Here is a 23,616-nt window from a genome sequence, read left to right on the forward strand (position 1 = left end):
ACCCTGCAGGAAGGACACACCCGGCAGAGAGCAGCTCTGCAAGGTCACGGAGAGGTGAAAGGGGATCAGTGTCCTGTCAGTGTCTATAGTCAGTTTCTGGGTCAGTGTCCAGGGTCAGCGTTGGGGTCAGTGTCCAGGTCAATGTCCAGGTCAGTGGGGCTGGAGAGCAGTATGAGGAGGCCTCTGGGAGACAGAGCAGGACCGAGGCTGGGGCAGGATAGGGCAGGATAGGGAAGGACCCTGCCAAGTTGAGGAACTCCGGCTTTATCTTGAGAGCCCTGTGGGCTAGTGGAGATTCTTAGCAAAGGACTGAAGTGGGAAAATTTGCTTTTGTAGCAAGATAATTAATGATGGACAAGATGGAGGAAGGGCTGAACTGGGATGCAAACTGGTAGCAGGAGACCCATTCAGACACAGCGTTAGTCCACAGACAATGATGTCAGCCTGAGCCGACAGTGGAGACGCAGGGACGGTTCAGAGACAGAATGGAAGTGAGCTGTGAGTGACTGTGGGAGTGCGAGGGGGGAGGGGAGGGGAGGGGGTGCAGATGCCCTCGTGGGGAGGGAGAGACACTAACACACTGTTCAGAAACCTCCTAAGATCCTTGGCTTTACTTTTCCAGTATGAATTGAGTGACAAGTTTCCCAGGATAATTCAAGTAAACGTGAAAACTACATTCTAAGGAAGTTTAAATATCCCATTTTACAGATGAGGAAAATAAAGCCTTCAGGAAAAAGAAAAAAAACCCTCGATTTCTAAAGTTAGAGTTAATGATGGAACTGGGATGAGAAAAGGATATTCTGATCGATGTGGAAATCAAGAAATATATTTTACACAGATAGGTTCTGTAAACTGGCAATGTAAAACTCTACCTGTGTAATTCCTTGCAGAGTTAATTGATTTGAGAACTGAGTTGGAGATGAGCTCTGACCATGTCTGGGAGAAGGTCTCTCCATCTCCTACATGGTGGGGCAAGAGATGGAAATAAGTTGGGGGTAGGTCATGTCGTATCTTACAAATCCAGAGAAAAGAGGAATATAGCCAATATTTTCTAATAACTATAAATGGAGTATAACCATTAAAAATTATGAATCGCTCTGTTGTACGCCTGTAACACATAATATTGCACATCAGCCACCACACTTCAATAAAAAATAATGATAACAATCATTTTAAAATCCAGAGAAAACAGAATGTTGTGAGGAAAGGAGTGATTAATACTACGTGGAATCCCTCTGATTTGCTGGCCAGTGCTCTCCATTACTACGTAAACAACTAGGTTCAGTCCTTTTCTGCTTCCTGGAAAAGCCAGCTTTTCCAGAGCTATAGGCACACACAGGAACCTGGATACACATGCATGCAGACACAGACCTTCCCCGAATTATACGCAGAGAAAATAAAAACTATCAAACATAAACTTCTTCAGCTTCCGTCGCGAAGCTGAAAACTCTGCCTGCATCCATACAGTGCCAAAGACAGCTAGCTTTCTCTCTTTTCCATTTTTCTTTATTGTGGTAAAATACACATAACATAAAAGTTACCATTTTAACCGCTTTTAAGCACACAATTCAGTGGCATTAAGAACATTCAGAACGTTGTACAGCCATCAAATTTATCTCCCCAAATCTCTCATCATGCCAAACAGAAACTCTACACCCATGAAATAATAACTCCCCATCCCCTGCTCCTGGTAACTTCTATTCTGTTTTCTGTCTCTATGAATTTGCCTATTCTAAGTACCTCATAGAAGTTGTATCATACACTATTTGTCCTTTGGTGTCTGACATTTCACTTAGCACAGTGGCTTCAAGGTCCTTCCTGGTTATAGCCTGTGTCAGGATTTTATTCACTCATTTCCTTAAGGCTGGATGGTACCTGGCTGTATGTACAGACCACACTTTGTTGATCCGTTCCTCCATGGATGGGCACTTGATTTGCTTCTATTTGGGGCTATTGTGAATAACGCTGCTATGACCATTGGGGTGTAAATGTCTGTTTGAGTCTCTGCTTTCGACTTTTGGGGGTATATACCTAGAAGTGGAATTGCTAGATCATATGGTAATTCCATTTTTAATTTTTTGAGGCACTAAGAACTGTTTTCCACAGTGGATGTACCGCTTTACCTTCCCACCAGCAGTGCACAAGGGTCCTAATTCAGTGTCTCTGTACCATCACCATTTTTAAAAACTAATAACCATCCTAATAGGCATAAAGTAGTATCAAATTATGGTTTTGATTTGCATTTCCCTAATGACTAGAGATGTGGAAAACCCTGGGTGACATCACAGAGAGTGGTGATGCCTTAACCATGTGTTTCTTGTTTAGGCTGAGGACCTCTCGCATCCTTGTCGAGGGAAGTTTAACCTCCCCCCTTTCATACAACAGGCGAACTGCCTCCTAATATTCACAGCCCCCTTCTTCCATGGTTGTAGGCCCCTGAATTTGTCTGGGCATGTGGTCATCCAAAGTGGATGGTACCTTTTTCACCCTCTCCTGCATCTCAGTGTGGCCATGTGACCAAGTTCTGGCCCAGGGCGTGTGAGGAAGGGTGTCCTGTGAGGGCTTCCAGGGAGGGAGCTTCTTTGGGATGCAGTCCACATGTGCGTCTGCCCCTTCTTCTGTTTCTTCTCTTTCATCTCACGGCCTGGCCCAAGGATGCTGCCAACTTAGACCATGTACAATGGACCCAAACCACAGACAGGAGGGAGTCCCTCAGGAACTCCAGCCAGGAACACAGTGGAATGTTTTTGTAACCAGAGAGATAAAGTCCTATCTTCTTTAAACAACTCTCACTGTGTATTGTTGTCATTTGTGGCTGAATCCAATGGTAATGGGTATTTCCAGATACGTGGTTCCTTCTTTAAATGCTAGCGATACTGGTCTGTCCCCTTCTCTTTAAGACCCATTTTTCTGCCTGTGCTCAAGATTTGCTCCCACCCCACCCCTTACATTCCCCGAGGGCCCTCACCCAGTCAGGCACCTCCTGTACCTCCCTTCATGCCCCCCTTTAGCAGCGCCTACCACACACATTCAGAGCCGGCTTCCCCATCTTACAAAGGTAACAACCTTCACTCCAACTGCAGCCCACCCTTGGTCTCCCTACTTTCTCTCTCTTTAAAAAAATTTGAAATAATTATCCACATTTTTATTCTCACCCCACTTTATCCTCACATTATGGCTCCAGCCCACAGGACTGTTCTCCCAAGAGGATAGAAGATATTCTCATCCTTAAGTCGGACCTTACTTAATCCTCAGCAGCACTGGATTAGGCTAACACTCCTGCCTTCCCCAAACACACATCCTCTGACCCCGATGCCATCATCCTCTCCTGGTTTTTCTCCCATGTTTTGGCCACTTCTCGTCAATCGTTTTCCCAAGATCGCATCCCTTCCCAATCCTTAAATCCTAGTTGTCTGCCCCGTTTCTCTTCACCTCCTCTCTACTGTCTTCCTGGGTAATTAACTGTGTCTGCGTCGAAGACCATCTTTGTTCAAGCTCAGATAACCTCCCAGGGTTCCACACCCGTCCAGCTAACTTCACAGTGCAGTGCTCTGTGTACACAAATAAAACCATCATGACCCAAATTGCATTCATGACCACTCCCCTAAAACCTGTCTGTGTCCCATTTACCTGGATACTGGAAGTCCTCTTCCATCTCCCTTTCTCACACACCATTGTTTTTGCTCTCCATCTCCAGGTCACACCCTCTAAGTCCAGGACCCTTGGATACCCGTGTCTCTACATCTCTGCCACGTATTCTCACCTGGTTAACTCATGCCTGATTGGCTGCCATACCCTCTACTCTTGTCCCCTTCTAATTCACTCCCCCACTGCAACTAGAGGAACATTTTAACATTTTTAAGTAACCCAAATAATGTTATTTAACGATTAAAACTGCAAAGCTAATCACGCTGCTGTCGGGCATACAGCCTTTCCACACCCTTTCTTCCCTCAGAATACACTCTTTAACAGGAACCATAAAGCCATTCAAGGTCTGACCTGTGACTACTTCTCTACCTACACCCCTTGTCTTTCTACCTACAACCTGCCCATCCACCCCTGCTTTATCCCCACAAACTATACAAACACATTCAATCTAGCCAGATGGGATACTGGATTCCTCGATTCCTACCATGCTCTCCTTCCTCTAGGCGTTGGCCTACGCCATTTCCTTTCATTGTAACACTTTTCTCTCCTCTCACCTGGCTGAATCTCTTCACCTTTGTGTCTCAGCTTTAACATCTCTTCCTTCTAGAAGAGTTCTCTGACCTCAGAGATCTAGATGCTGCCGTAGCAAACATGACTTGCTTTTATCCCAGCACATGGCATGTTGTATTGAATTGTCTTACTTCACTGAGTATAAGAAGTAGGACCCGTGGTTTATGGACAGCGCACAGTAGGGTCTGAATAAATCACTCTGGAGTGGATGAGATATAAATGTAAATAAGAACTCGGCCGTGCCCTTGAATCTATGATTTTGCTTTTTTTTAAATCATTCACCTTGGTGATGTGGACATGCCAAGTCTATATCACTTGGGGATGACACGAAGCTGCTGGTGACAGCTTATCAGAATACAAAAACAGTCTCGATGGATTTAGATAATGGACCCACGTGAAATGAAATTTCATGCACTTAAAAGCAAGGATGGGAGAGGTCTTGAATAATTTTAGTCAGGGGAATGAGTGCAACGCCAATGAGCAATCGCGTGGAATATCTGAAAAGGAAAAGAAACGAATATAATAATAAAGTGGTCCTAGATGTAAAGTCCACACCGTGGTAGGTAATAGCCCACTCCACACCCTGCCGGTCCGACCACATCAGCAACCATCTCTCTGGTAATGCCTCTTAGTGGATCATTATCAAACTGCAGCAACTTTAGAAGATAGTGATCAGGATGATTAGCGGTCTAGAAGTTATGCCCGTGATAAAGACGAGAAGGAACTAAGAATGTCAAGATAAGATAACTTGGGTCCATAATCGTCTTCTCTTAGAAAGAAACTGCATCGCACAATATGACTTGTATTTTGAGTGGCTCTAACTGGCGTAAGTTAGGAAGAGGCAAATTTTTGCTCCACATAGATTCTCCAGGATTGTATTCAACTGCAAGTAATTGAAACCTAATCATATGGGGATTTTTTTTCCATATATAATAAGTGTGGACATAGGTATTCCAGAGCTGGCATCACTGCTATGTTACCTTGAACTTGGGGTCCTTCTGTTAGATTGAGCCATGTGAAATTGTTCATACTCAGCTGGTTTTGATTTACTAAAACAACAAGTCCATTTAGTTCAACCTAAGAGCTTCCTGTTTTACCATTCTGGGTGTGTTTGCCATTCTAATGCCATTTTGTCCTCCTGTTTGCAAGTTGGTTCCTGGACCCCCGGGTAGTACGCCAGGCTCTAAGTCAAGAAAAGTCTGGGGGAGGGGGGTGGTAAGGTTCACAAAGCACAGCCTTCCTGAGTAGAACCCTCCAACTCCCACCCGGGAAACTTCTGCTCGCTTCCCATTGGCCTGACCTGCACGGCATGACCATCCTCGGCTCTAAGGAAATCTCAGAGGTACGTATTATAAACAGGCACTTCGCTGCCCTGAGCAAATTTAGAGCCCTGTTTATAAGAGGAAGGATAGAATTTATACTGAACAGTATTTTCTCACAGAGTTTATCCACTACACAAAGGGAGGCTAGTGTCAGTTGATCTCCACTGTATCTGCACTGTAGAGTCATAGGTGTTTCAAAGCAGAGGTGATCTTGCCCCATTCTGATCCATTTAATGAGAATTTTTGTGAGTTGAACCTGGGCCTCTGCTTATGACAATCTCCACAGGCGATTTGGATAGACAGCCGGAACTGGGACCACGACTCTGGCAGTGAGCGCCTGCTCCCTGGAAATCCTGGAGTTGGTCAACAGGAATTAGCGAACATCATTCAGGTGGGATGGTTGTCTTGGGCGGGAGATCGGGTTAATTCCAAGGTGCCTCCCGCAACTCTAGAAGTCCGAAAACGCTTCTGGGTTTGATGATTAAACTATTCCAGCCTTGGACAAGGCTTCAGCAGTGCAAGAAAGTAATGAAAAAGTGGTGATAAGACATTACGTTCCTTCTACTCAGAAGGTTTACGGGAAAAGGAAGAAGAAATATAGAATAATTATTCTTATTTGCTTTCAGACTGGGCAAAATGGTTTATCTATCTGCAGGTGTCTGTGCATCACCAATTGCATTGAGAAAAAAGGTTGTCAATCTTTTCATGTTTGGGCCAGGTGTCCTCTGGCTGTTTAGAGGACAGTCAAATGCCCTGGGGGGGATGGATGGTGAAGAAAGAGGCAGAGTAGGTTTGAAGAAGCAGGTAAGAAGCACTCGTCCACTTTGCCTTCCCCAGATAAACAAAGCCACCCAGTCACTCTCCTCTTTCCTCAGGTGCACCCTTCCCTGGCCCCTGGTGCCCCCTCTGACGCCAAAGTGGTTCAGAGAGCAGCCCCTTCCTCCACACTTCTGACCCGCTGACCACTGGAGGTCCCATTTCCTGCGCTTGGGTGAGTTTAGCCAAAAAGAGTGAGCTCATCTCCCGCTCCCTGGACGCCTATAACATCTGGTTTACATCTGGTTATAACCAGGAGGGATTACTGATGTGTGGGATTACATATTCAGGGTCCAAAAAAGATCTTGTCGGAGGAAGGTATGAGTTGAAACTAATAAAGACTTCAGAAAGGGTAAGTTTCGAGGCAGGTTGCCGTGTGCGTAGTACAACACAGGCATAGGAGGAGGAAGGGTTAATTACAGCTCACCCTGAGTCGACAGGGTTCTATGGCTACTCATAAACCTAAGGGCGTCTTTCTCTCTCCCTCTCTCCCCTTTTGTCCTATCCATAAGCACTGGTCGCCTGTGTGTCAAGTACTGTGCTGAGTGTGCAGATACACAAGGCGGTCCCGGGCCTCCAGGAGCTCACGGTCCAGTGAGGGGAGACAGAGGTGTCAGCAGGTAGCCACGCAGATGTCAGCGGACACGAAGGCCGGAAGGAGGTGCCAGAGCAGTGGAGGCAGAAACGAGAGGAGGAGGGGCTTCAAAGGGACGCTGAGCCTGGAGTCTTGCCGTGAGTCATAACAAGCGTTTTCCAGGTGGACAGGGCGGCCCTCAGCAGAGCACGCGTACTAGGAGGCGGAAACCTCAGAAAACCCCTAGGAATCCACGGAACGGGAGTAGGGTTAGGGGAGAGGCTGGCGCCCCTGGGCCATGCCTTTCCAAAGAGCTGAGACTTCATTGTATCCTAATCTGGAATCAGGAGAGGCCATGTCCTGTAACATTCAGGGCTACTCAGAGCACACTGGGAGGAGATTTACCTTAAAAAGAACATAAAGTAGCCGGAATAACTTTAGGAAAGGGCCATCAGCACCCTATCTGTGAATGGTCATACAGAAAATAGGAGAAAAGCTTGGAATATTTAACTAAGGGAGAAGGGGAGGGAATCCTGTTTTCAAATATTTGAAGGAAAGCCATGTGGAAGAAAAATCAGCCTTGTCCCATGGGTAGTAGTGTTAGCAGCAATCATGATACTATTAGGTGGTATTTATTGAGAGCTTACTATGTGCCAAGCGCTTTATCCGCAGTAACTTATTTAATCCTCATACCAGCCTTAGAGGTAAGACTCAGAAGTAGCTCCGTTTTATACAAGAGGAAACTGAATCACCCACAGAAGTTGATTAAACCGCCAAAGGCTTCAGACCAGGAAGTGGCACAGCCAAGGTTTGGACCCAGGCGACCCAGCCACTATGTTGTGTGTTCTCTCCAGACCTCGAGCAAATGGCTGGAATAGATAAGAAGACAGCTTCTCCTTTGTCTCCCCGTCTTCCTGAACGGTCAGATGCAATAGCTCTCTGGAGAGATGCAAGTTCCCCCCATACTGGAGACAGAAGTTAGGGGACCACTGCAGCTGCACTTTTGGGGTGTTAGAGCTCCAAGAGAGGGATTGAACTAAACCATCTTGAATGTTCCTCTGGGCTCGGCTGCCTGCGACTCTGGCTTGCCTGACACAGCAGCGTGAACACTTTGTGAGTTACCCAGTGACTGCACTTGGTACAAATTTGCATGAGAGCTCTGCTCCCCCGGCGCCTCCTACACCTGCTGACTCCATCCGAACAGGCAAGCTTTCACTCCTGCCTGCACTGCAGGATCTGACCTGGCTTGGAGGGGAGGGCCAGCATCACTCTGCCTAACACAGTCGCTGCCAAGTTGCCATTGGGGTTCTGAGCACGGAGCCTTTGTTGCCTGTGAGAAGGAGCGCCATGGAAGCAGCAGGCTGCTGTAGCCAGTTCCTGGGGAGCGAGCGGGAGCGGAGGCCAGGAGAGAGAAATGCAAAGCTTCGCACTTATGAATGGAGTTTCTGCCAAGGCTCACCATCCCTTAGCTCGCTCTAAATCCGCCTCTAGCACATTCATTCCTGACCCATATTCACACATCCCAAAGCCCCTGAATTTCTCCTATAGGGTCGGTTGTTATCCTTCCTGAGTCCCCCTACCTGAAATGCCGTGACTAGTTCATCCTTTCTTCCCACCTGAAGGATGCCTTCTTGATGAAGAAGCGCGTGCGTGTACGGATACGTGGGACAGTATGTATGATACAGTGTGTGGTGTTTGTGTGCACACACACCACTCGCACGTTCCGGCTTTGGTCGTCCGTCTGTGACTGTGTTCATATTCTTAGCTTCCTACAAACAGAGACTGCTTCTGAATATTTTCTTCTAGCACCACTACCTTTCAAGGACTAGACTCAAAAAGACGATTTGCGGAATTGCAAAATGTGAGACTTGAAATGAAACTTGAAAATCTTTTAGTCCAACTGCTTTATTTTAGAGATGAAGCAACTGAGGCTCATGGAGTGGCTGTGTCTTATTCCAGGTTGGAGAACATTTTCGGATGACTCGAGAGGTATGGTTTTCAAACCTGGCCACAGATTGGAACCCCTTAGGGAGCTCTGAAAAATAACCAGACAGCTCACAAAGAGATTGTGGTGTAATTGTTCCAGGATGGGGTCCAGACATGGACACTTTTATAAAGCTCCTCAGGTGATTCTATGGTAGAACAAATTTGAAGACCACTGGCTTAGAAAATGGGAATATTGCAAATAAAGACACATTGCACCTACCCACTGAGGACCTTCTAACATCTGAGACAGGGTCAGAAGAGGTACAATTGCTCCAGGTTGCTTGACTTGGAAGAACCATGGATCCGTGAGAAAGATACTTACCTGTTCTCCTACAGGGGAAGAGCTAAGAAGAGTCACCACCACTATGGAAATGCAGATGGAAGCAGTGGGGTAAGCATGTTCCTAAAGCACCCACGGGGCAGCCACAGCACACAACGTGGGCGGAAGAAAAGCTCGATTCCCTTTGGGTACATGAGGCTGAACACACAAGTTGACAACTGAAAGAAGACTTGTGTCCCAACCACAGCTGGAGTATCAGAGGAGAACAAATAAATGACGACGCATGTCTGCTATTCCAGGAACCCTAAATTAGGGTGTGATGAGTGGTTGGCAAAAAACAAAATAAGTTCTCAGAAGGGAGGTCATCTTAAGTCTACCTTGAAATTTGAATCCCTCAGAGTCCCCTGAACTGCATTTGCCTCACCCCGACCAGCTGCCTCAGCAAACCCTGCCCTGCCCTGTGTAAGTTGCCCCCCTTGCCCCCTTTGACCATCTAGTTCTATGCAGAAGGCAGGGCACAAACGTGCTGCACAGGCCACTGGACAGAATGGCAGCAGTGCCAAGAACCAACGAATAACTCGAATGACAAGAGCCAATAGTCGCAAAGCCAGCTACCTCACGCCAGGTTTCGCCACCCTTGTGCTAACTGAGGGAGCATCACACATCCCTGAGCCCCTTGCGGCAGGACTCAAGGTGGCGTAGCAGAGGCAGCAGCTGTTACATGATGGACCCAGAGCCAGGTGGAGCCTCCGCCCCCAGTACTCCCCATCTAAAAACAAGCAACCAGGGTTGCTGCGTTCTTCCCACCCATCATAATTTGCACAAGCAACTGTGCAGGAGGCCATGACACGCCACGTGCCCCCCTTGCTTCTGGTCCTGTTGGTTCTTCCCAATGTGATTATAAAGAATGGCAAATGAAATCAAATCTGGGAGACTGTACTCTTTTTTTTTTTAAGATTATTTTTGATGTGGACCATTATTAAAGTCTTTTATTGAATTTGTTACCATATGGCTTCCGTTTTATGTTTTGGTTTTTCGGCCACGAGGCATGTAGAATCTTAGCTCCCCAAACAAGGATCAAACTCGCACCCCCTGTATTGGAAGGTGAAGTCTTAACCACTGGACCACCAGGGAAGTCCCCATACTCTGTCTTTAGTTGCTTTGATCACTGATATATTCCCAGCACCTACGACAATGCAGGGAACATAACAGGAACTCAATAAACACTTGCCAGGTGATTGAACCAACGGACAAATAAACAACTAGATCTAGTCTGTGTTGGATTAGAGTTTGGTGACACCACCACCAAGGAGAAGCAAAGGAGGCGCCTCTGAAGAGTGAATTTGAATGAGCAATTGAAGCCAAAACCAGTCCATCTTTTGAACATTCTTTTATTGCTGTAAAGGACAATACTCTTCGAGAAGCCAAAAAAGAAAGAAAGAAAGAAATCAAATTTAGTAACCTAAGATGTCCTTAGTTACAGAGCTGAAGAACGTGTTTTCCAATATTTGGTTTCTCAGCTTGACAGTCTCTCTTGAAATACTTTTTTCTCAGCAATGAAAATGTGAATCGTCGTTGGTTTGTTTTGCGGTTTGCAAATGACTTACAGAGCTCTTCTGGCAGAGTTTCTGTTTTTCTTCTTGCAAGTAAACAAAAGGCCATTTCTCTAATATGACTTAAGTCGGGGAGATTCTGAGATCTCCTGTCTTGGTTTTGGAAAGAGGAGAAAAGGTAGGGAGGCAAGCAGAAAGAAGAACGAGGACACGGGAACAAGCAGGGCGTAGAAACTAAACAGAAGCAGGAAAGAGGCAAAGGGAAAAGGGACGTGGAACACTGGAGTGTCGGGGACACACAACAGCTGAGGACGCTGCTGTCAGTGGGGTCCCAGCCACACTTACGGGGCGTGAACTCGCCACTGGTTCTTTGGTCCCCCCACTATCATTGCACCGCGTCATCTGGGCTCCTGGTGACCTGGGAGGACAGACTCCCCTCCTCTCCTAGGCAAGCCTGTGCAAGGCGGAGCAACCCCTGCCAGGTTGACCCAGATCTGTCAGCTGATCAATTATGTTTCCCACGGAGGAGAAGGGAAAATGAAAGGGAGAAAGAAAAGGGGAGAGAGAGAAAGAGAATTGGGAAGGCAGAGGAGAGGAGGAGAGAGGGCAGAAAGAGGGAGGGAGGACAGGGGAGAGGAAGAGAGGGAGACGCAGGGAGAGTGAGAAGGCGAGGGATGGAGGAGGAACACACGCATCTCTTCGCTGAAGCTCTTGTAAGTTTAAGCGGCCACAGCAAGAGCGGGCTCAGTCCAGAAGGTTGCAGAAACAAATACATAAATACATAAACTAAAATTCTAGAGGTTACTGGACGAAATCAGTCAAGGCAGAGGATCGAGTCCTCTTCTTCCCACCCTTTGCCAGTACAGCTTAGAGCTGTTCTTTTCCCTCTGAAACTCTTGGCTCCACCCTCCCCCTTCCCAGGGCCCCGCCCCCTGCCATTGGTCCCACCCCCTTCCCCCTCCCTGAACAGTCTCCTCCTACAAAACGATGGGAGGTATGCTCCCCGCCGCATGTTTCTTCTAAGTCCCTTCCTGTCTTAACCAGCACATCCTCTAAGGGTAAGAGGCCTCTGCCACCAGGTGGGAGGAGACACCTGGGAAGATGTGGTACCCAACCCCATCCGACCTGTACATCATCGATTACCTTATTTTTGAGTGTTTTCATTTTTTATGTTTAATTAGTTTTATTGAATTTCAAATGACTACAGACATAAAGTAAACATGTAACAAGCCAGTAGAGCAGAAAGAGAAGGAGCTGCGTAAATACCAGCAGGCTCAGCATGGAGCTCCACTTAGCACCGCATGTTTGCCGCATTACAAGCCTTAATGAGTCCTTACAACACCCAGGGGAGTTGCTCCCCATCCTGGCAGGCAGGTGGGGAGGCGGGCGCACAGAGGGAAGTATTTCCACCTACAGAAAACATGGGGGACTTTGAGTTTGGATGTACCTGCTGCCCACCCAGCTGTGCTCAGGCCACCAGAACTGGCTGGAAATCTGTCAGGCACACTCATTAGGGTATTGGAAGGGTCTGAGGGACCTCCGCTGGGGTTACATATAAAGCAAAGTGGGAGTTTTTTGCGTCTTTATCATCCTAGTTGAGGGGCAAGAGGCAAGAGCAGGTCGTGAGCTCCAAACCTAAAAATTCTGGAACAGGGACAAATCCTAGACACAACAGTCCTCTCCAAAGTGTTCCCACCAGGAGCAGACGGCAAGAGCATCACAAATCCTTCCAGCATGTTCCTGGACGTCCCAGAATCATGTGTCCCACATTGACTCAGAAATGTCACCACTGCTTAGGATGTTGAGATAGCTCACCTCGCCCCAAGGGGTAAACTGTGGCTAAAGCCAGCACTGGTGTGGCCCATCCACGACACATAGCTGGCCCCAGCCTGGGTCACTGCTTCTCAGGGCTGCCAGACTGCGTGGGTGCAGGGGCAGAGCCCCGGGGAGCTGCTGAGACACAGTGCGTGGCAGAGCACACAAGCAGGGGACCAGGAGAGGCCCTTCAGGGACACAGCTCAGCACCCTTCATCTCAGCACCCTAGGAGAGGCCACTGGGAAACCACGGAAGTCAGGGGCAGATGTCACAGGATGAGAAGGGGTTCCAGGGCTCGTATTTGGCTTTAAAACTGACAAAGGGAAGAAGCAGCACCAGGACAAGGCTGTGTGCCTGGCAAGTAACGCTGCGACCCAAGAGTGGCCCCGGCTGGGACCCTCCGGCCACCTCGATCAAATGCCCCGAGGACCGTCACCGTGTGTGAAGGATGGAGGCGAGCTGCATTTGTCGTGCCATCCGCGGCTCACCCATGGCTCGCCCCCAGTTGGCAGCGCCAAGCCTGGCAGCCAGGGTCCACACCGTGAAGCTCCTCTGCAGTCTCGCCTGAAGCTGTTTTTGGCCATGCTTCCAAGTGCCCACAATGCTTACATCAGGCCCAGGATCCCATCATCCCAAACCGATTCTTCACTTTGCCAGTAAACATTGTTATGGTCTCATCTGCCCCCCTCACATCTCAGAAGCACTGCCCAGCTCAGGCTGCGGCTGGCACCCAAGTGTTTACTGTGAGTGGCAGGAACTTGGCCAATCCGCCCAGCTGAACGGTGTCCATGTTGCTGGTGCCCAGAGAACGAGAGGGTGAACCTAGCCCCATCTCCTCTCCCTTCCCCGCCGCCCTGCCTGTGTATAAGCGGGCAGGTGTGTTGATGTGGGATGTGAGAAGGTGAGAGAAAATGAGAAAGGTTAAGACAGGAATCTAGCCAAGCTCCTCGGAAAGTGTTGAAAGGAGCATTAATCCTTCGAAGGAGAAATGGTCGGGTTACTAGAAGGAGAGAAGCTGCAGCACCACCAGCCATTCCTTTCAGAGCCTCTCAGTGGCAGAAGGTGGGCGGTGTGCTGAAAAGGACAGCGCCTAATCCCGTCCTCGGTCCTCACTCTGGCTCCCAGGAACTGGGAGGGGCTCTTGTTAATCAACCTCAGATCTTCTTAGGGCCAGAGCCCCAGGGCGCTAATCACCCCCTGCCTCCCACCCATCACTAATCAGTGCTGACTCCCTCCCCATCTAAGCTGGATCATGGTTGCTGGTGGGGTAGAGGTGAGAAGCAGGTCAGGGAGGGGTCCATCACCTGCCCCTAGCCCCGGGCACCTTTTCAAGAAGGCAAGAAACCCAGGAAGTAACGGCTTTAGGAAGAGCCAGCTTAAAACAAAAACAGAGGAGAAGAAAAAATTGCCTTAGAATGTGTACTGCATTCTAACTAGTCCCACTGGGTCAATGCAATAGGGGTGGATTACTGCAGGCAAGACGTGGCTGCCTCAGTAATTCTGTGAGTTTGATAAGAGGTAGCTGGCCGACTCCAGCTCTCAACCCCTTGAAGAGAAAACACACATCATGTTGGCTGGTCCAACTGGCATGTGGCTCAGGGGTCTTGGGGGTCCCTTTCCATTAAAATTGTGCAGCCCTGTTCTTTTGTGACACTTTGAAGGCTATTCAGAACCGGCTCGAGGTGGGTAGCACAAATAAGGCCATTATTCGTCTTAGGAAAAGCAGGATTTGGTAGAATGTGAGGAGATCTGGGATAACCAAGTGACCTCCATCCCCACCCCAAGACGGCAACAAGAATGCAAAATCAGAATTCCCCCTGGAGAATTCTGCATCACCACTTCCTTCCCATCTATTCAGGATTGATTCAAAGTATGAGCAAATATTATGCTTCCCTGCATTTATTTCTGATTAAAAAAAAATCATGTATGCTAATTTATATGTAAATTCAGTATGGCCCTGGGGCTTCTGGCATGCAGCCCGTGGGGCTGTGGATGGTGGAATTTTGGCCATTGTCTCCGGTTTGAAGTTACAGATGGAAGAGACACAGACCTCAGGACAGATGGAAATTATGGAGGTCTTGGGACCTTCCCTGTCCCTTCCTCTGACCCCTCACTCCACCCCTTGCCTAGTTAGTTTCCATTTCTGTGGTTAGCATGATAGAAGCTGTTTCCCTGAGGCTACCTGGCTCTGGACTCAGTTTCCCCGCTGCCAGAGTTGGGGCTCTGACCTCACTGGGTGAGCCCCTGTTCACCCAGTACAAGCAGGGGTTTGCACACGCGCGCGCGCGCGCGCGCACACACACACATGCTGCCACAGCTCCTTGTTACGTAAGACGAGTCAATCAGGGCTGCCGCCACGTGGCCTCCTTCACTCTCACACCCACCACCCAGTGAGGGAGGAGAGACACCCCGAGGCCGGCGCCCCCGAGGCTGGGTGCAGCTGGCAAGGCAAGGAGATCCCGCACAAGGGACTTGCTTGCATCCAACTCAGATCCCTCCGGGGCCCCCTTCCTCCCCCTCGAGCCCCAGCCGAAGGTACACGCGCATTTGGTTCTTCCCAGCCTGGTCCCTCTGCCCACCTTGCGTGGTCACCCCTGCAACTATGGCAAGGGGACAGTCCCCAAAGCCCACCCTCAGAGGGAGGTCAGCGGGACCCGAGGTGGGGACCAGTCCGGACCACGAAAGCCCCGTGCTGCAGTGGGGAAGGGAATCAGGTGGGTGGGACTCCTCAGCCTTCTCCACCCCCTGGGAGTGAACTTTCCTCTGGGGACTCAGCTGCCAGCGCTGAGCTTCCACGCGTGGTCCTCTGGGAGATGCTGCTGGACCACCCGGGGGAAGTTCCTCTGCCCGTCTCAGTCCCTGGGAGTGCAGGGATCTTCAAAAAAGAAAGGCAAGCCAGACCCTCAAAGGACAGGGTGGGTGGGAGCAAGCAGGTGGGCAGGTAATGCGGCTGCTGGGACCTGAAAGCCGGGACAGAGCGCGGAGCCACCCGGTGCAGCGAGCGGACTCAAGGTTGAAGCGGATCCCAAGCCACCCCAGCACCGCAGGGCCACGTCACAGCGCGCACTCACCCCCAGCAAGCCCGGCCCCAACTGCAGCCCCTCAGCTCCGCTTCCCAGAAGAGAAAGAAACCAAACATTAGTATTCGACTCTTCATGCCTCTTTCCGTTCAACTTAGGAGAGCTTTCCGGAATTTCAGAGCCCCGCTGGCTCCTACAGCCTCTTATCTGCTTGTTACCACGCCCCGCCGCCCCCCTCCACAAACACACCCCAAAACACATGGGAAACTACCCCGCTGCCCACCGCTGCTGCGGACCGATCCAGCCCTTCTAGCTGGCTCTCTGACCACGATGCACAGGTACCTGATTATGCCTAGCCTGCGTTTTCTGTGTGCTCCTTGCAGAAGCTTTGCAAGTTTACTGGCCGATAGATATTTAAAGTTTCCTCTCGTAATTTCTTCCCAGTACCATAAGCAATGCGTTAGCAGCCCCGTCGCCCTCCGAATCCGTGATTCCATGTGTCTCCATCTATCGTGTGTGTGCAAGAATGTACGGAGGTCCAGGGGACCAGCACACAGCCACGTACCGCACGGGAGCCCCAGACACATTTTACTTCTGCACGTACATTCCCCCCCCCCCCCCCGCGCCACACACCCACCCACCGTTCCGGCAGCAGCCAACATCAAATCAATATCCTCACAGCCTGGGAGGGAGGATGGAGTCCCAGCCATGCTGCTCGGACGCTCTCTCCCCCACCTGCAAACCAACCGCACAGCAGAGCCGACTCAGAGAGTCTGCGAATCACCAACAGCACGCTGTACAATTCCTGGGTCGACTGTAGGCGAATCAATAGCAAGCTCTTACCTTGAAAGAGAAACAGAGCAGCCAGCGCTGTGAAGATTGCCCACGAGATAGAATTGTGCATTTTTGCCTGGATGGTTTTCATGATTTTTTTTTTCTTCTTTTTCTTCTTTTTTGTCAGGTTCGGGGTTTTTCTTTCTTTCTTTCTTTCCTGACAGATTGCGTTGCTCTGGAGCTGGTGGAAGGAGATTTAAATCCACTGTTTTGCTGAAGGACACCACAAGAAAGCCAAGGATGGGAGAGAGTGTGACTTCTCAGTAATTATCTCTCCTCATACTCTGGCACTGAGACACCTCGTACAATCTGGCCCTGGACAGCCCTCCTACAAGCTGCAATCATTGGTTCTAATCCAAGGATTGACAGAGCTACAACACACGCGCGCGGGTGCGCGCGGACGCGCGCGCGCGCGCGCACACACGCACACACACACACACACACACACACTCAGGAATCATTTACTGGGCAAATCAGGCTAGCTGATTAAAGAGACAGGAGCCTGGAGAGATGGTATGATAAATGCCACTTTGCCCCTTCTATATTACTTTCATTTTTTAAACTGACAGTCTCAGAACTCCAAGCATCAAAAAATCCCTTTCCTTCTGGCGTTCCCTGGCCTCCTGAACTCAGATTCCCTTTACACTGGAAAAATCCCGCAGCCAGCAACCGCTTACGGGAAATTTTAAAGGGACATTTTCAAGCTTGGTGAAACTTGCAAAGATGCGTCAGATTTCATTTGTTGGTACTTATTTTCATCGGAGAGGAAAATATCATTCAATGACAAATTTTTTCCCTCTCTCTCTCTCATCTTTCACCTTTTCCAATCAACCTCCTACTTTGTGGCTTTGAAAATAATAAATTTCTATTTTCTTCTCCTGTCACTTCTGTTTCAGAATATTTGTATTACTCCTATATTTCATTCACTAAGTTTATTTCCTGAAGTCATCCATGTGTGTATGATACCATGAAAAGAGATGGGGCTTCTGAGATTTGAGAAGAACTGCAGTCCGAATATGGAGAAGATTCTCCAAAAGGGGACAAGGGGTGAGTTTATTCTACATGCCTCAGTCAATCCACTTTCACTAAGATAAATAATGTAAGTGCTTGTGGTTTATTTAAACTGCAGCAAGACAGACTTAGGTTAGACACACTGAAGGACTTTCTGAGTACAGACTTTGTGTGTGGTTGCAAAATGTCCTCAGAGAGTTGCAGACATGCATCTCCTTGATGGTGGGTAAGAATATAACTCTGACAGAAATAATCTAATGGATGTGATGACTTTTTGAGAGATCTGCTAACTCTAAGGTCCTGAAAACTGATGATCTAATTTGTGGTTTTCTCTTATGGGAAGCAAGTTATGTGATGCAAACAAAAATTCTGGAAAACTTAGCCTGTTCACGGCACCTTCCTTAGCTGATTCTGACACACGCATACCATCATGATGCCTCAACACACACATTTTTGAAATATTTCTTCCAGATTTCCACAGTAATTATTATACTTCTTGTAACCCCCATAATAATGTGAATGTACATATCCTTGAACTGCATAGAACAAAAGTACTTGCTGGGTGCACAGGTGAACTGGAAGCAGCAGTGCCATTTTGCACAAGCCTCAGAGGCGTCACTCACCTTGTGTTGTGCATGAAGGAGAGAGGCGCCCCCTGCAGGTGTGCAGCCCAGCGACTTAAGTGGAAGGAGCAGTGGAGTCTGGGGACCTGGATCCCAGTTGCAGCTCCACACAAACCGAGGGACCGTGAGCACGTCGTTTTATTTCTGTGAACCGTGGCCTTTCGTCTGTACAGTTAAAGGGCTGCGTCTCAAGTCTCTTTTTATTTTAAAGGCTTTCTGTATTAACTTTTTTTTTTTCCTGCCACTGCGTTCTAATTCACATGTCCACCAAAATGCCCTTGATGTTCTGATCTCCCAAGGGACAAGCGTTTTATCTCTAGACTGGTCTCCTTGTGCAGTGCTCCACAGAGCGACACGTGCAGTTGGATGCTCCGGAGTGGCTTTGGCCACAGTAATAACCGCCCAGCACAGAAGACAGAAGGCGCGGTGGATTCCTCTACTGCCACTTCACTGCTCTCCAGAGCGACGAGGAAGACAGCGGGTCACCGGTAAGCCTTTCATCCCTACCTGAAGAGACAGAGACAAAGACCAACATTTACAAATGTCCTCACCCGGACCAGCAACAAATCTGTACGTTCACCAATTTCTTTTAAGCATCCACAGGCGTGCCCACAGTAATAAACTAATCATTCTAGTTGATATTTATTGAGCATTTGCTACGTGCCAGGCATGAGAGCCAGTGTTTTGCATGCATTTTTCTCTTTAAATTCTCACAACCTATGAAGTGGTACGCTTATCATCCCCATTTTACAGATAAGGACATTGAGGCTCAAGGAAAACTTGTCCACAGCCGGTCAGCAATGGAGCCAGGATGTGATGTGAACCTGAGCATTTGTCTCTCAGACCAACCTCTAAAATACTATCCTATGCTAACTACCATAAGGGACTCAAATAGATATCAGACAGTCTTACGCATAACCCCTTTGCTATTGTTTTTGTTTTGTTTTTTAATTTTTATTGCAGTATATTTGCTTTACAATGTTGTGTTAGTTTCTGCTGTACAGCACAGTGAATCAGCTATACGTATACATATATCCCGTCTTTTTTGGATTTCCCTCCCATTTAGGTCATCACAGAGCATTGAGTATAGTTCCCTGTGCTATACAGTAGGTTCTCATTAGTTATCTATTTTATACATAGTATCAATAGTGTATATATGTCAATCCTAATCCTCCAATTCATCCCACACACACCCTTTCCCCCTTGGTATCCATACGTTTGTTCTCTATGTCTCTGTCTCTATTTCTGCTTTGTAAATGAGATCGTCTATACCAATATTTCAGATTCCACATATATGCATTAATATATGCTATTTATTTTTCTCTTTCTGACTTACTCACTCTGTATGACAGACTCTAGGTCCATCCACATCTCTACAAATGACCCAATTTCATTCCTTTTTTATGGCTGAGTAATATTCCATTGTATATACACATCTTCTTTATACATCCCTTTGCTATTAATAGCCTATGTTAATAGCCTATGTTATTAAAAATTATATGAAACAACACATACATCCATAGAGAGCATATAGAAAACCCATGTATTAATTTTAGTAATAACTGAGTTGCAAATGGTTGGTGCAGATAATTAGTAATTTTATCTGAATGCAAGGAAGTGGTAGATGGGCATTTTCTATGATAGTTTTAAAAAGTCCTCTGGAGATGGTGAGAGTCATGCTATACCTTGAAAGTGAGGTAGAGACCAGATCTAAAGCAGAGGGAAGGATGCACAGTCAGGCGATACCATAAATCAAAAATGGGGGATGGAAATACACCACCTAACTTTGGGGCTCTTGAAAGCTGTTTGAGAGCCCTGACCTTGCCCTGCTATGTTGCAATAAAATTTTTAAAAGATTTAAAAAAATGAACCCTGGCACAAATTCTGATCCATCTTAGTTACCCTCTATGCACAGATAATGGAACCATGCCTGACACACACGGGCACACTCAACAGACACTCGTCATGGTCGGCACGGCTTGTTGACCACGCGCACAGGCTGGGCTGCATCCAGCTGGTTCCGATCCCTGGGGCCTCGGGACCTTGGCTCAGTCATCTCAACTCCACGTCTGAAATGGGGATACTAGCTACAGCTCATGCCCACCATCACCATACATCGTAACCATCAGCTAGTTTTCACCTGTTTTACCGTTTTGGTCAAATGGAGACTGAAGTGTCTGCTACGTGTCCTAGGGAGGAGCTCTCAGCACTTGTGAACCAAACTCCTGGGGGGCTTCACTCCGGAATCGCACTTCCTGCGTTCACCAAGGTGAAATCTCTCCTTAGGGACTGTCAAACCAAAAGTCTAATTTGGACTCAGTACTGCTCAGTGCTAAGCTATCTGGAGAGCTGTATCTCTTTCAATGCTGGAATTTACCATGGAGTAAAATTCTCCAGCGGCCTACAGGTTTCACAGAAGCACACAGTGGAGAAGACATCTTTTCCTCTCCTCTGTTGTGGGTTGGACACAGGGGCACCCACACAGGCCTGTTGGATATTCAAAAGATCACTGATATAGTTACAGAGGAGAAAGCGGGTCCACCCAGGGGTGTGCTCAACCAGGCCTGTCCCTTACCTAATGGGTGGATCACATCGCAGCAGTCTGCATTTTTCCTTTCCTTTTTCCATTTTAATCTCAGTCTTTCGGGCCTCAGGGCTGGGAATCTTTTCTGCTGCAATTGCCCCAAACAGCGGGTGTCTGGGTCCTTCCATATGGGGTGGCCTGGGCCGTGCAGGGATCCTGTGACTCTGGAGGCCCTGACTTGGGGGGAGCTCTCATTGGAGGGCACTCTTGGAAATCACTGCTCCTCACTCAACAATCAGGGCTCCTTCCACTGAGCTTGGAGGCTCAAGTACTTCTCATCAGGTGTCTGCAGGATGAGATTTGCCTCTTGGATTAGCCAGATGCACGATATGCACCATTTACTTCCCAGTTCAAGGGTCAGAGGAGGATGAATGGTCCTAGGACAAAATTAACGTCAGGAAAGGGGCCTCCTGTCCTAGGCAGAATGGTATTTTCTCACCATCCACACTCCTTAAAGTTAAGAAAAATTTACCGCAGAAGTGATTTTTCTGTTTGCAGATTAGAAATGAGGAAGAAGAATAAGAAATAAGGAATAAGGAAGGGGAAACAGATGAGGTCTTTAATTTCTGAGGAGAGGCAGCCAGGATGGCATTCTGTGAACCGTTCATCATCCGGGAGCTGAAGCTTCTGCACTTCAGCTTCTGAGCTGAAGGGCAAATGGGGATTGATTCTCTGTGAACTGGCCCATGCACACCTGGTGCCTCGCTGAACCGGACGGCAAGCCCAGACGGCAAACCCTGGAAGGTCGCAGTGGGCCTGGCTGCCCCGCGGTCCAAAGGCCAGCTGAACCTGAGCACAGCCCTCCCGCCTGCGAGGAGGGTGACAGCCACGCACACGTGGTGGGCCTGGTCCAAGGCTGGAGATGGAGGCCCACAAGGAGGAGGAGTGTGTGTGCTGGGGGTAGGCGGTGGGCAGCGGGTTTTATTCCTCGCAGCTGTTACGGAAAGGACCACGGGGGCTTCAACCTAAAGCGCAGCCCTGAAATAATGTTCAAGACTTAACAAATGCCACTGCTCCACTCTGCCTCTGCCCGCTGTGGCCGCCTGGCCGAGGCTGGGTGGTGGTGAGCCCGCCTCCGGGGCAGGGGGGCCTGCCTGCCCTCCCACACCTGGGGTGGAGCAGGGGGCCCAGCTCTGACTTGCTGTGTCCCTTCTGGAGGGAGAAAGCCATGCTGGAGGAGGAAGGCGGTCCCCACATTTTCAAGGGGTCTCCCTGGAAAGCCATCTTGAATGTGGCTCCCGCGTTATACGGTCACTTTTGATGTGAACACATGTGATGTGGCCAGGGTACCAATAATGCTGGAATTCTGTGGCGTCTATTTTGAGAATTCTACTTAAAGCCGATTCCCTGATTTATTGATAATTTGCCTAAGCTGATATTACAATGAAAGTCGAACCCTTAGCAGCACAGAGGACACAGAGACTTAAATCCACGTTCCTACAAGCGGAACACGGTCCGTGTTTTCTAACTGGAATTATAGGCACAAGTCATCTCGCCTGGGTTTCTACGAGTTATCATCATCATCTCAAAAAGAAGCCATACGGCACAGTAATATAACAGAAAAATTTAACATTTAAAATCAGAAGACCTGGATTTGAGTCTAATTCCATTTATCAGCTTCAATTCTGCGATCCTCAATTTTCTCATCTCAGCTCATCTCCGCCCATCTTGTACTTAAAGTGGAAATAATAATATCTACTTCACAGAGTCGATGTGAATTAACCAAAATGAAGACTCTGAAAGCCCTGATACGACGTCTAACACACACATTGGCTCCAATGTCTTTATAATGAGCTTGCTTGAAAAAACCAATCATAGTGCTGGGTAATATTCAGCATGAACTTGACAGAGAGTCACTGCCCCCAGATGCTTGTTGCCAGCAGTTTTCTCCGGGCTCCGTGGGAGGTGGGGGCTGTTGGCCCACTGTCCTGCTCGCCCCCAGGAATCAACTCCATGTGGCTTCACTGGGCTGCTACCCTCTCGGTGCGAACGTGGGCAAGTGGCCCAGGGCTGACCAATCAGTTTCTTCCCTGAGAGTTTTCTAGGCGCTGTTTGGAAACAGACGCTGCTCCGGAGGGTAAATTTCCTAACAGATGGAGAAAGTCTGCAAGGAAAAAAGTCAACCAAAACTAGGAGGAGAACCAAGAAGAGAAAGCATCACTGAAAGTAGGACAAGTCAAGCCTGAAGGCAGACACACACCCTTATTTGCTTCAGTTATTTCAGATTGAGTTTCTGTCACTTGCAACTGAAAGCATCTGGACTGAAGGGTCCATGTGGGGACAGATGAACACAAACTCCCTTTGCTCCCCCTCTCCTCCCCACACTACTTCCCCTGAGAGCTGGCAAATACCTAGATATTGCCTGAAGCCCTAGGAAGAGATGGAGGTGTCTATGGTCCTTACTTACAAGATTAGTGTTATTATCAAATTGGAATTAAAATAAGGTCACAGACGGAGTCAAGATGGACCAAACTGGAATTAAAATAAGGTCACAGACGGAGTCAAGATGGACCAAGTCCATCTTCCTAAGGGTTGGGGTGGAGGGAGTAAACCCCTGTTTAGTGAGCATCTCTGTATGCCAGATGCCGTGCTGGCATCTTCATGTGTCTTCTCACTTAACCCTAACAGCAGCCCTGGAGGCTGAACGCTCTTACCCTTCATCAGCACGTACAGGGACTGAGTACCGTGTCCACGGTCACACAGGGAGCCACTGGCCAGGGCTTCCCAACACCCAAACCCTGCTCTTCGCCTCACCTTGGTCTACAATGCAAGTGAAACTGATACCCAAAGTGAAACAATCAGGGTGATCAGTGAGAGGCATGAGAAAGGCATCAGCTCTGGTCCACTCTGAATACGAGATGGGGCCGTTCATCCATGCCAAGGGGGACCACTGGGCCAAGGGTTGGAGGTGAACGTGGGGCTCCGGAGAAATCACGGTGACCCAAGCTGGTGGGTTGGAAGCTGTGCGTCCAAGAACAC

General features: G+C 48.4%; 1 protein-coding gene and 1 non-coding gene across 4 annotated transcripts in view; both read right to left on the bottom strand.

Moving 5' to 3' along the window:
* The window catches only part of NTM (neurotrimin), a 931,021-nt gene extending 914,305 nt beyond the window's left edge, over positions 1-16,716 (bottom strand). Inside the window, exon 1 of one of the 3 annotated variants that reach the window (XM_033861762.2) lies at positions 16,429-16,716. In XM_033861762.2, coding sequence (XP_033717653.1) covers positions 16,429-16,510 — 82 coding nt within the window. In that variant the 5' untranslated portion in view covers positions 16,511-16,716. The remainder of the gene's footprint in view (positions 1-16,428) is intronic. The other 2 variants (XM_033861763.2, XM_033861764.2) reach the window with 2 other exon arrangements.
* Positions 2,265-2,385, bottom strand: LOC117313462 (U6atac minor spliceosomal RNA). Its single transcript, XR_004527970.1, has one exon. It is a non-coding gene; the product is annotated as a U6atac minor spliceosomal RNA (small nuclear RNA).
* Positions 16,717-23,616: the final 6,900 nt, after the last annotated feature.

This window comes from Tursiops truncatus, chromosome 8, assembly GCF_011762595.2.
Source record: "Tursiops truncatus isolate mTurTru1 chromosome 8, mTurTru1.mat.Y, whole genome shotgun sequence".
NCBI classification, from domain to species: Eukaryota; Metazoa; Chordata; class Mammalia; order Artiodactyla; family Delphinidae; genus Tursiops; species Tursiops truncatus.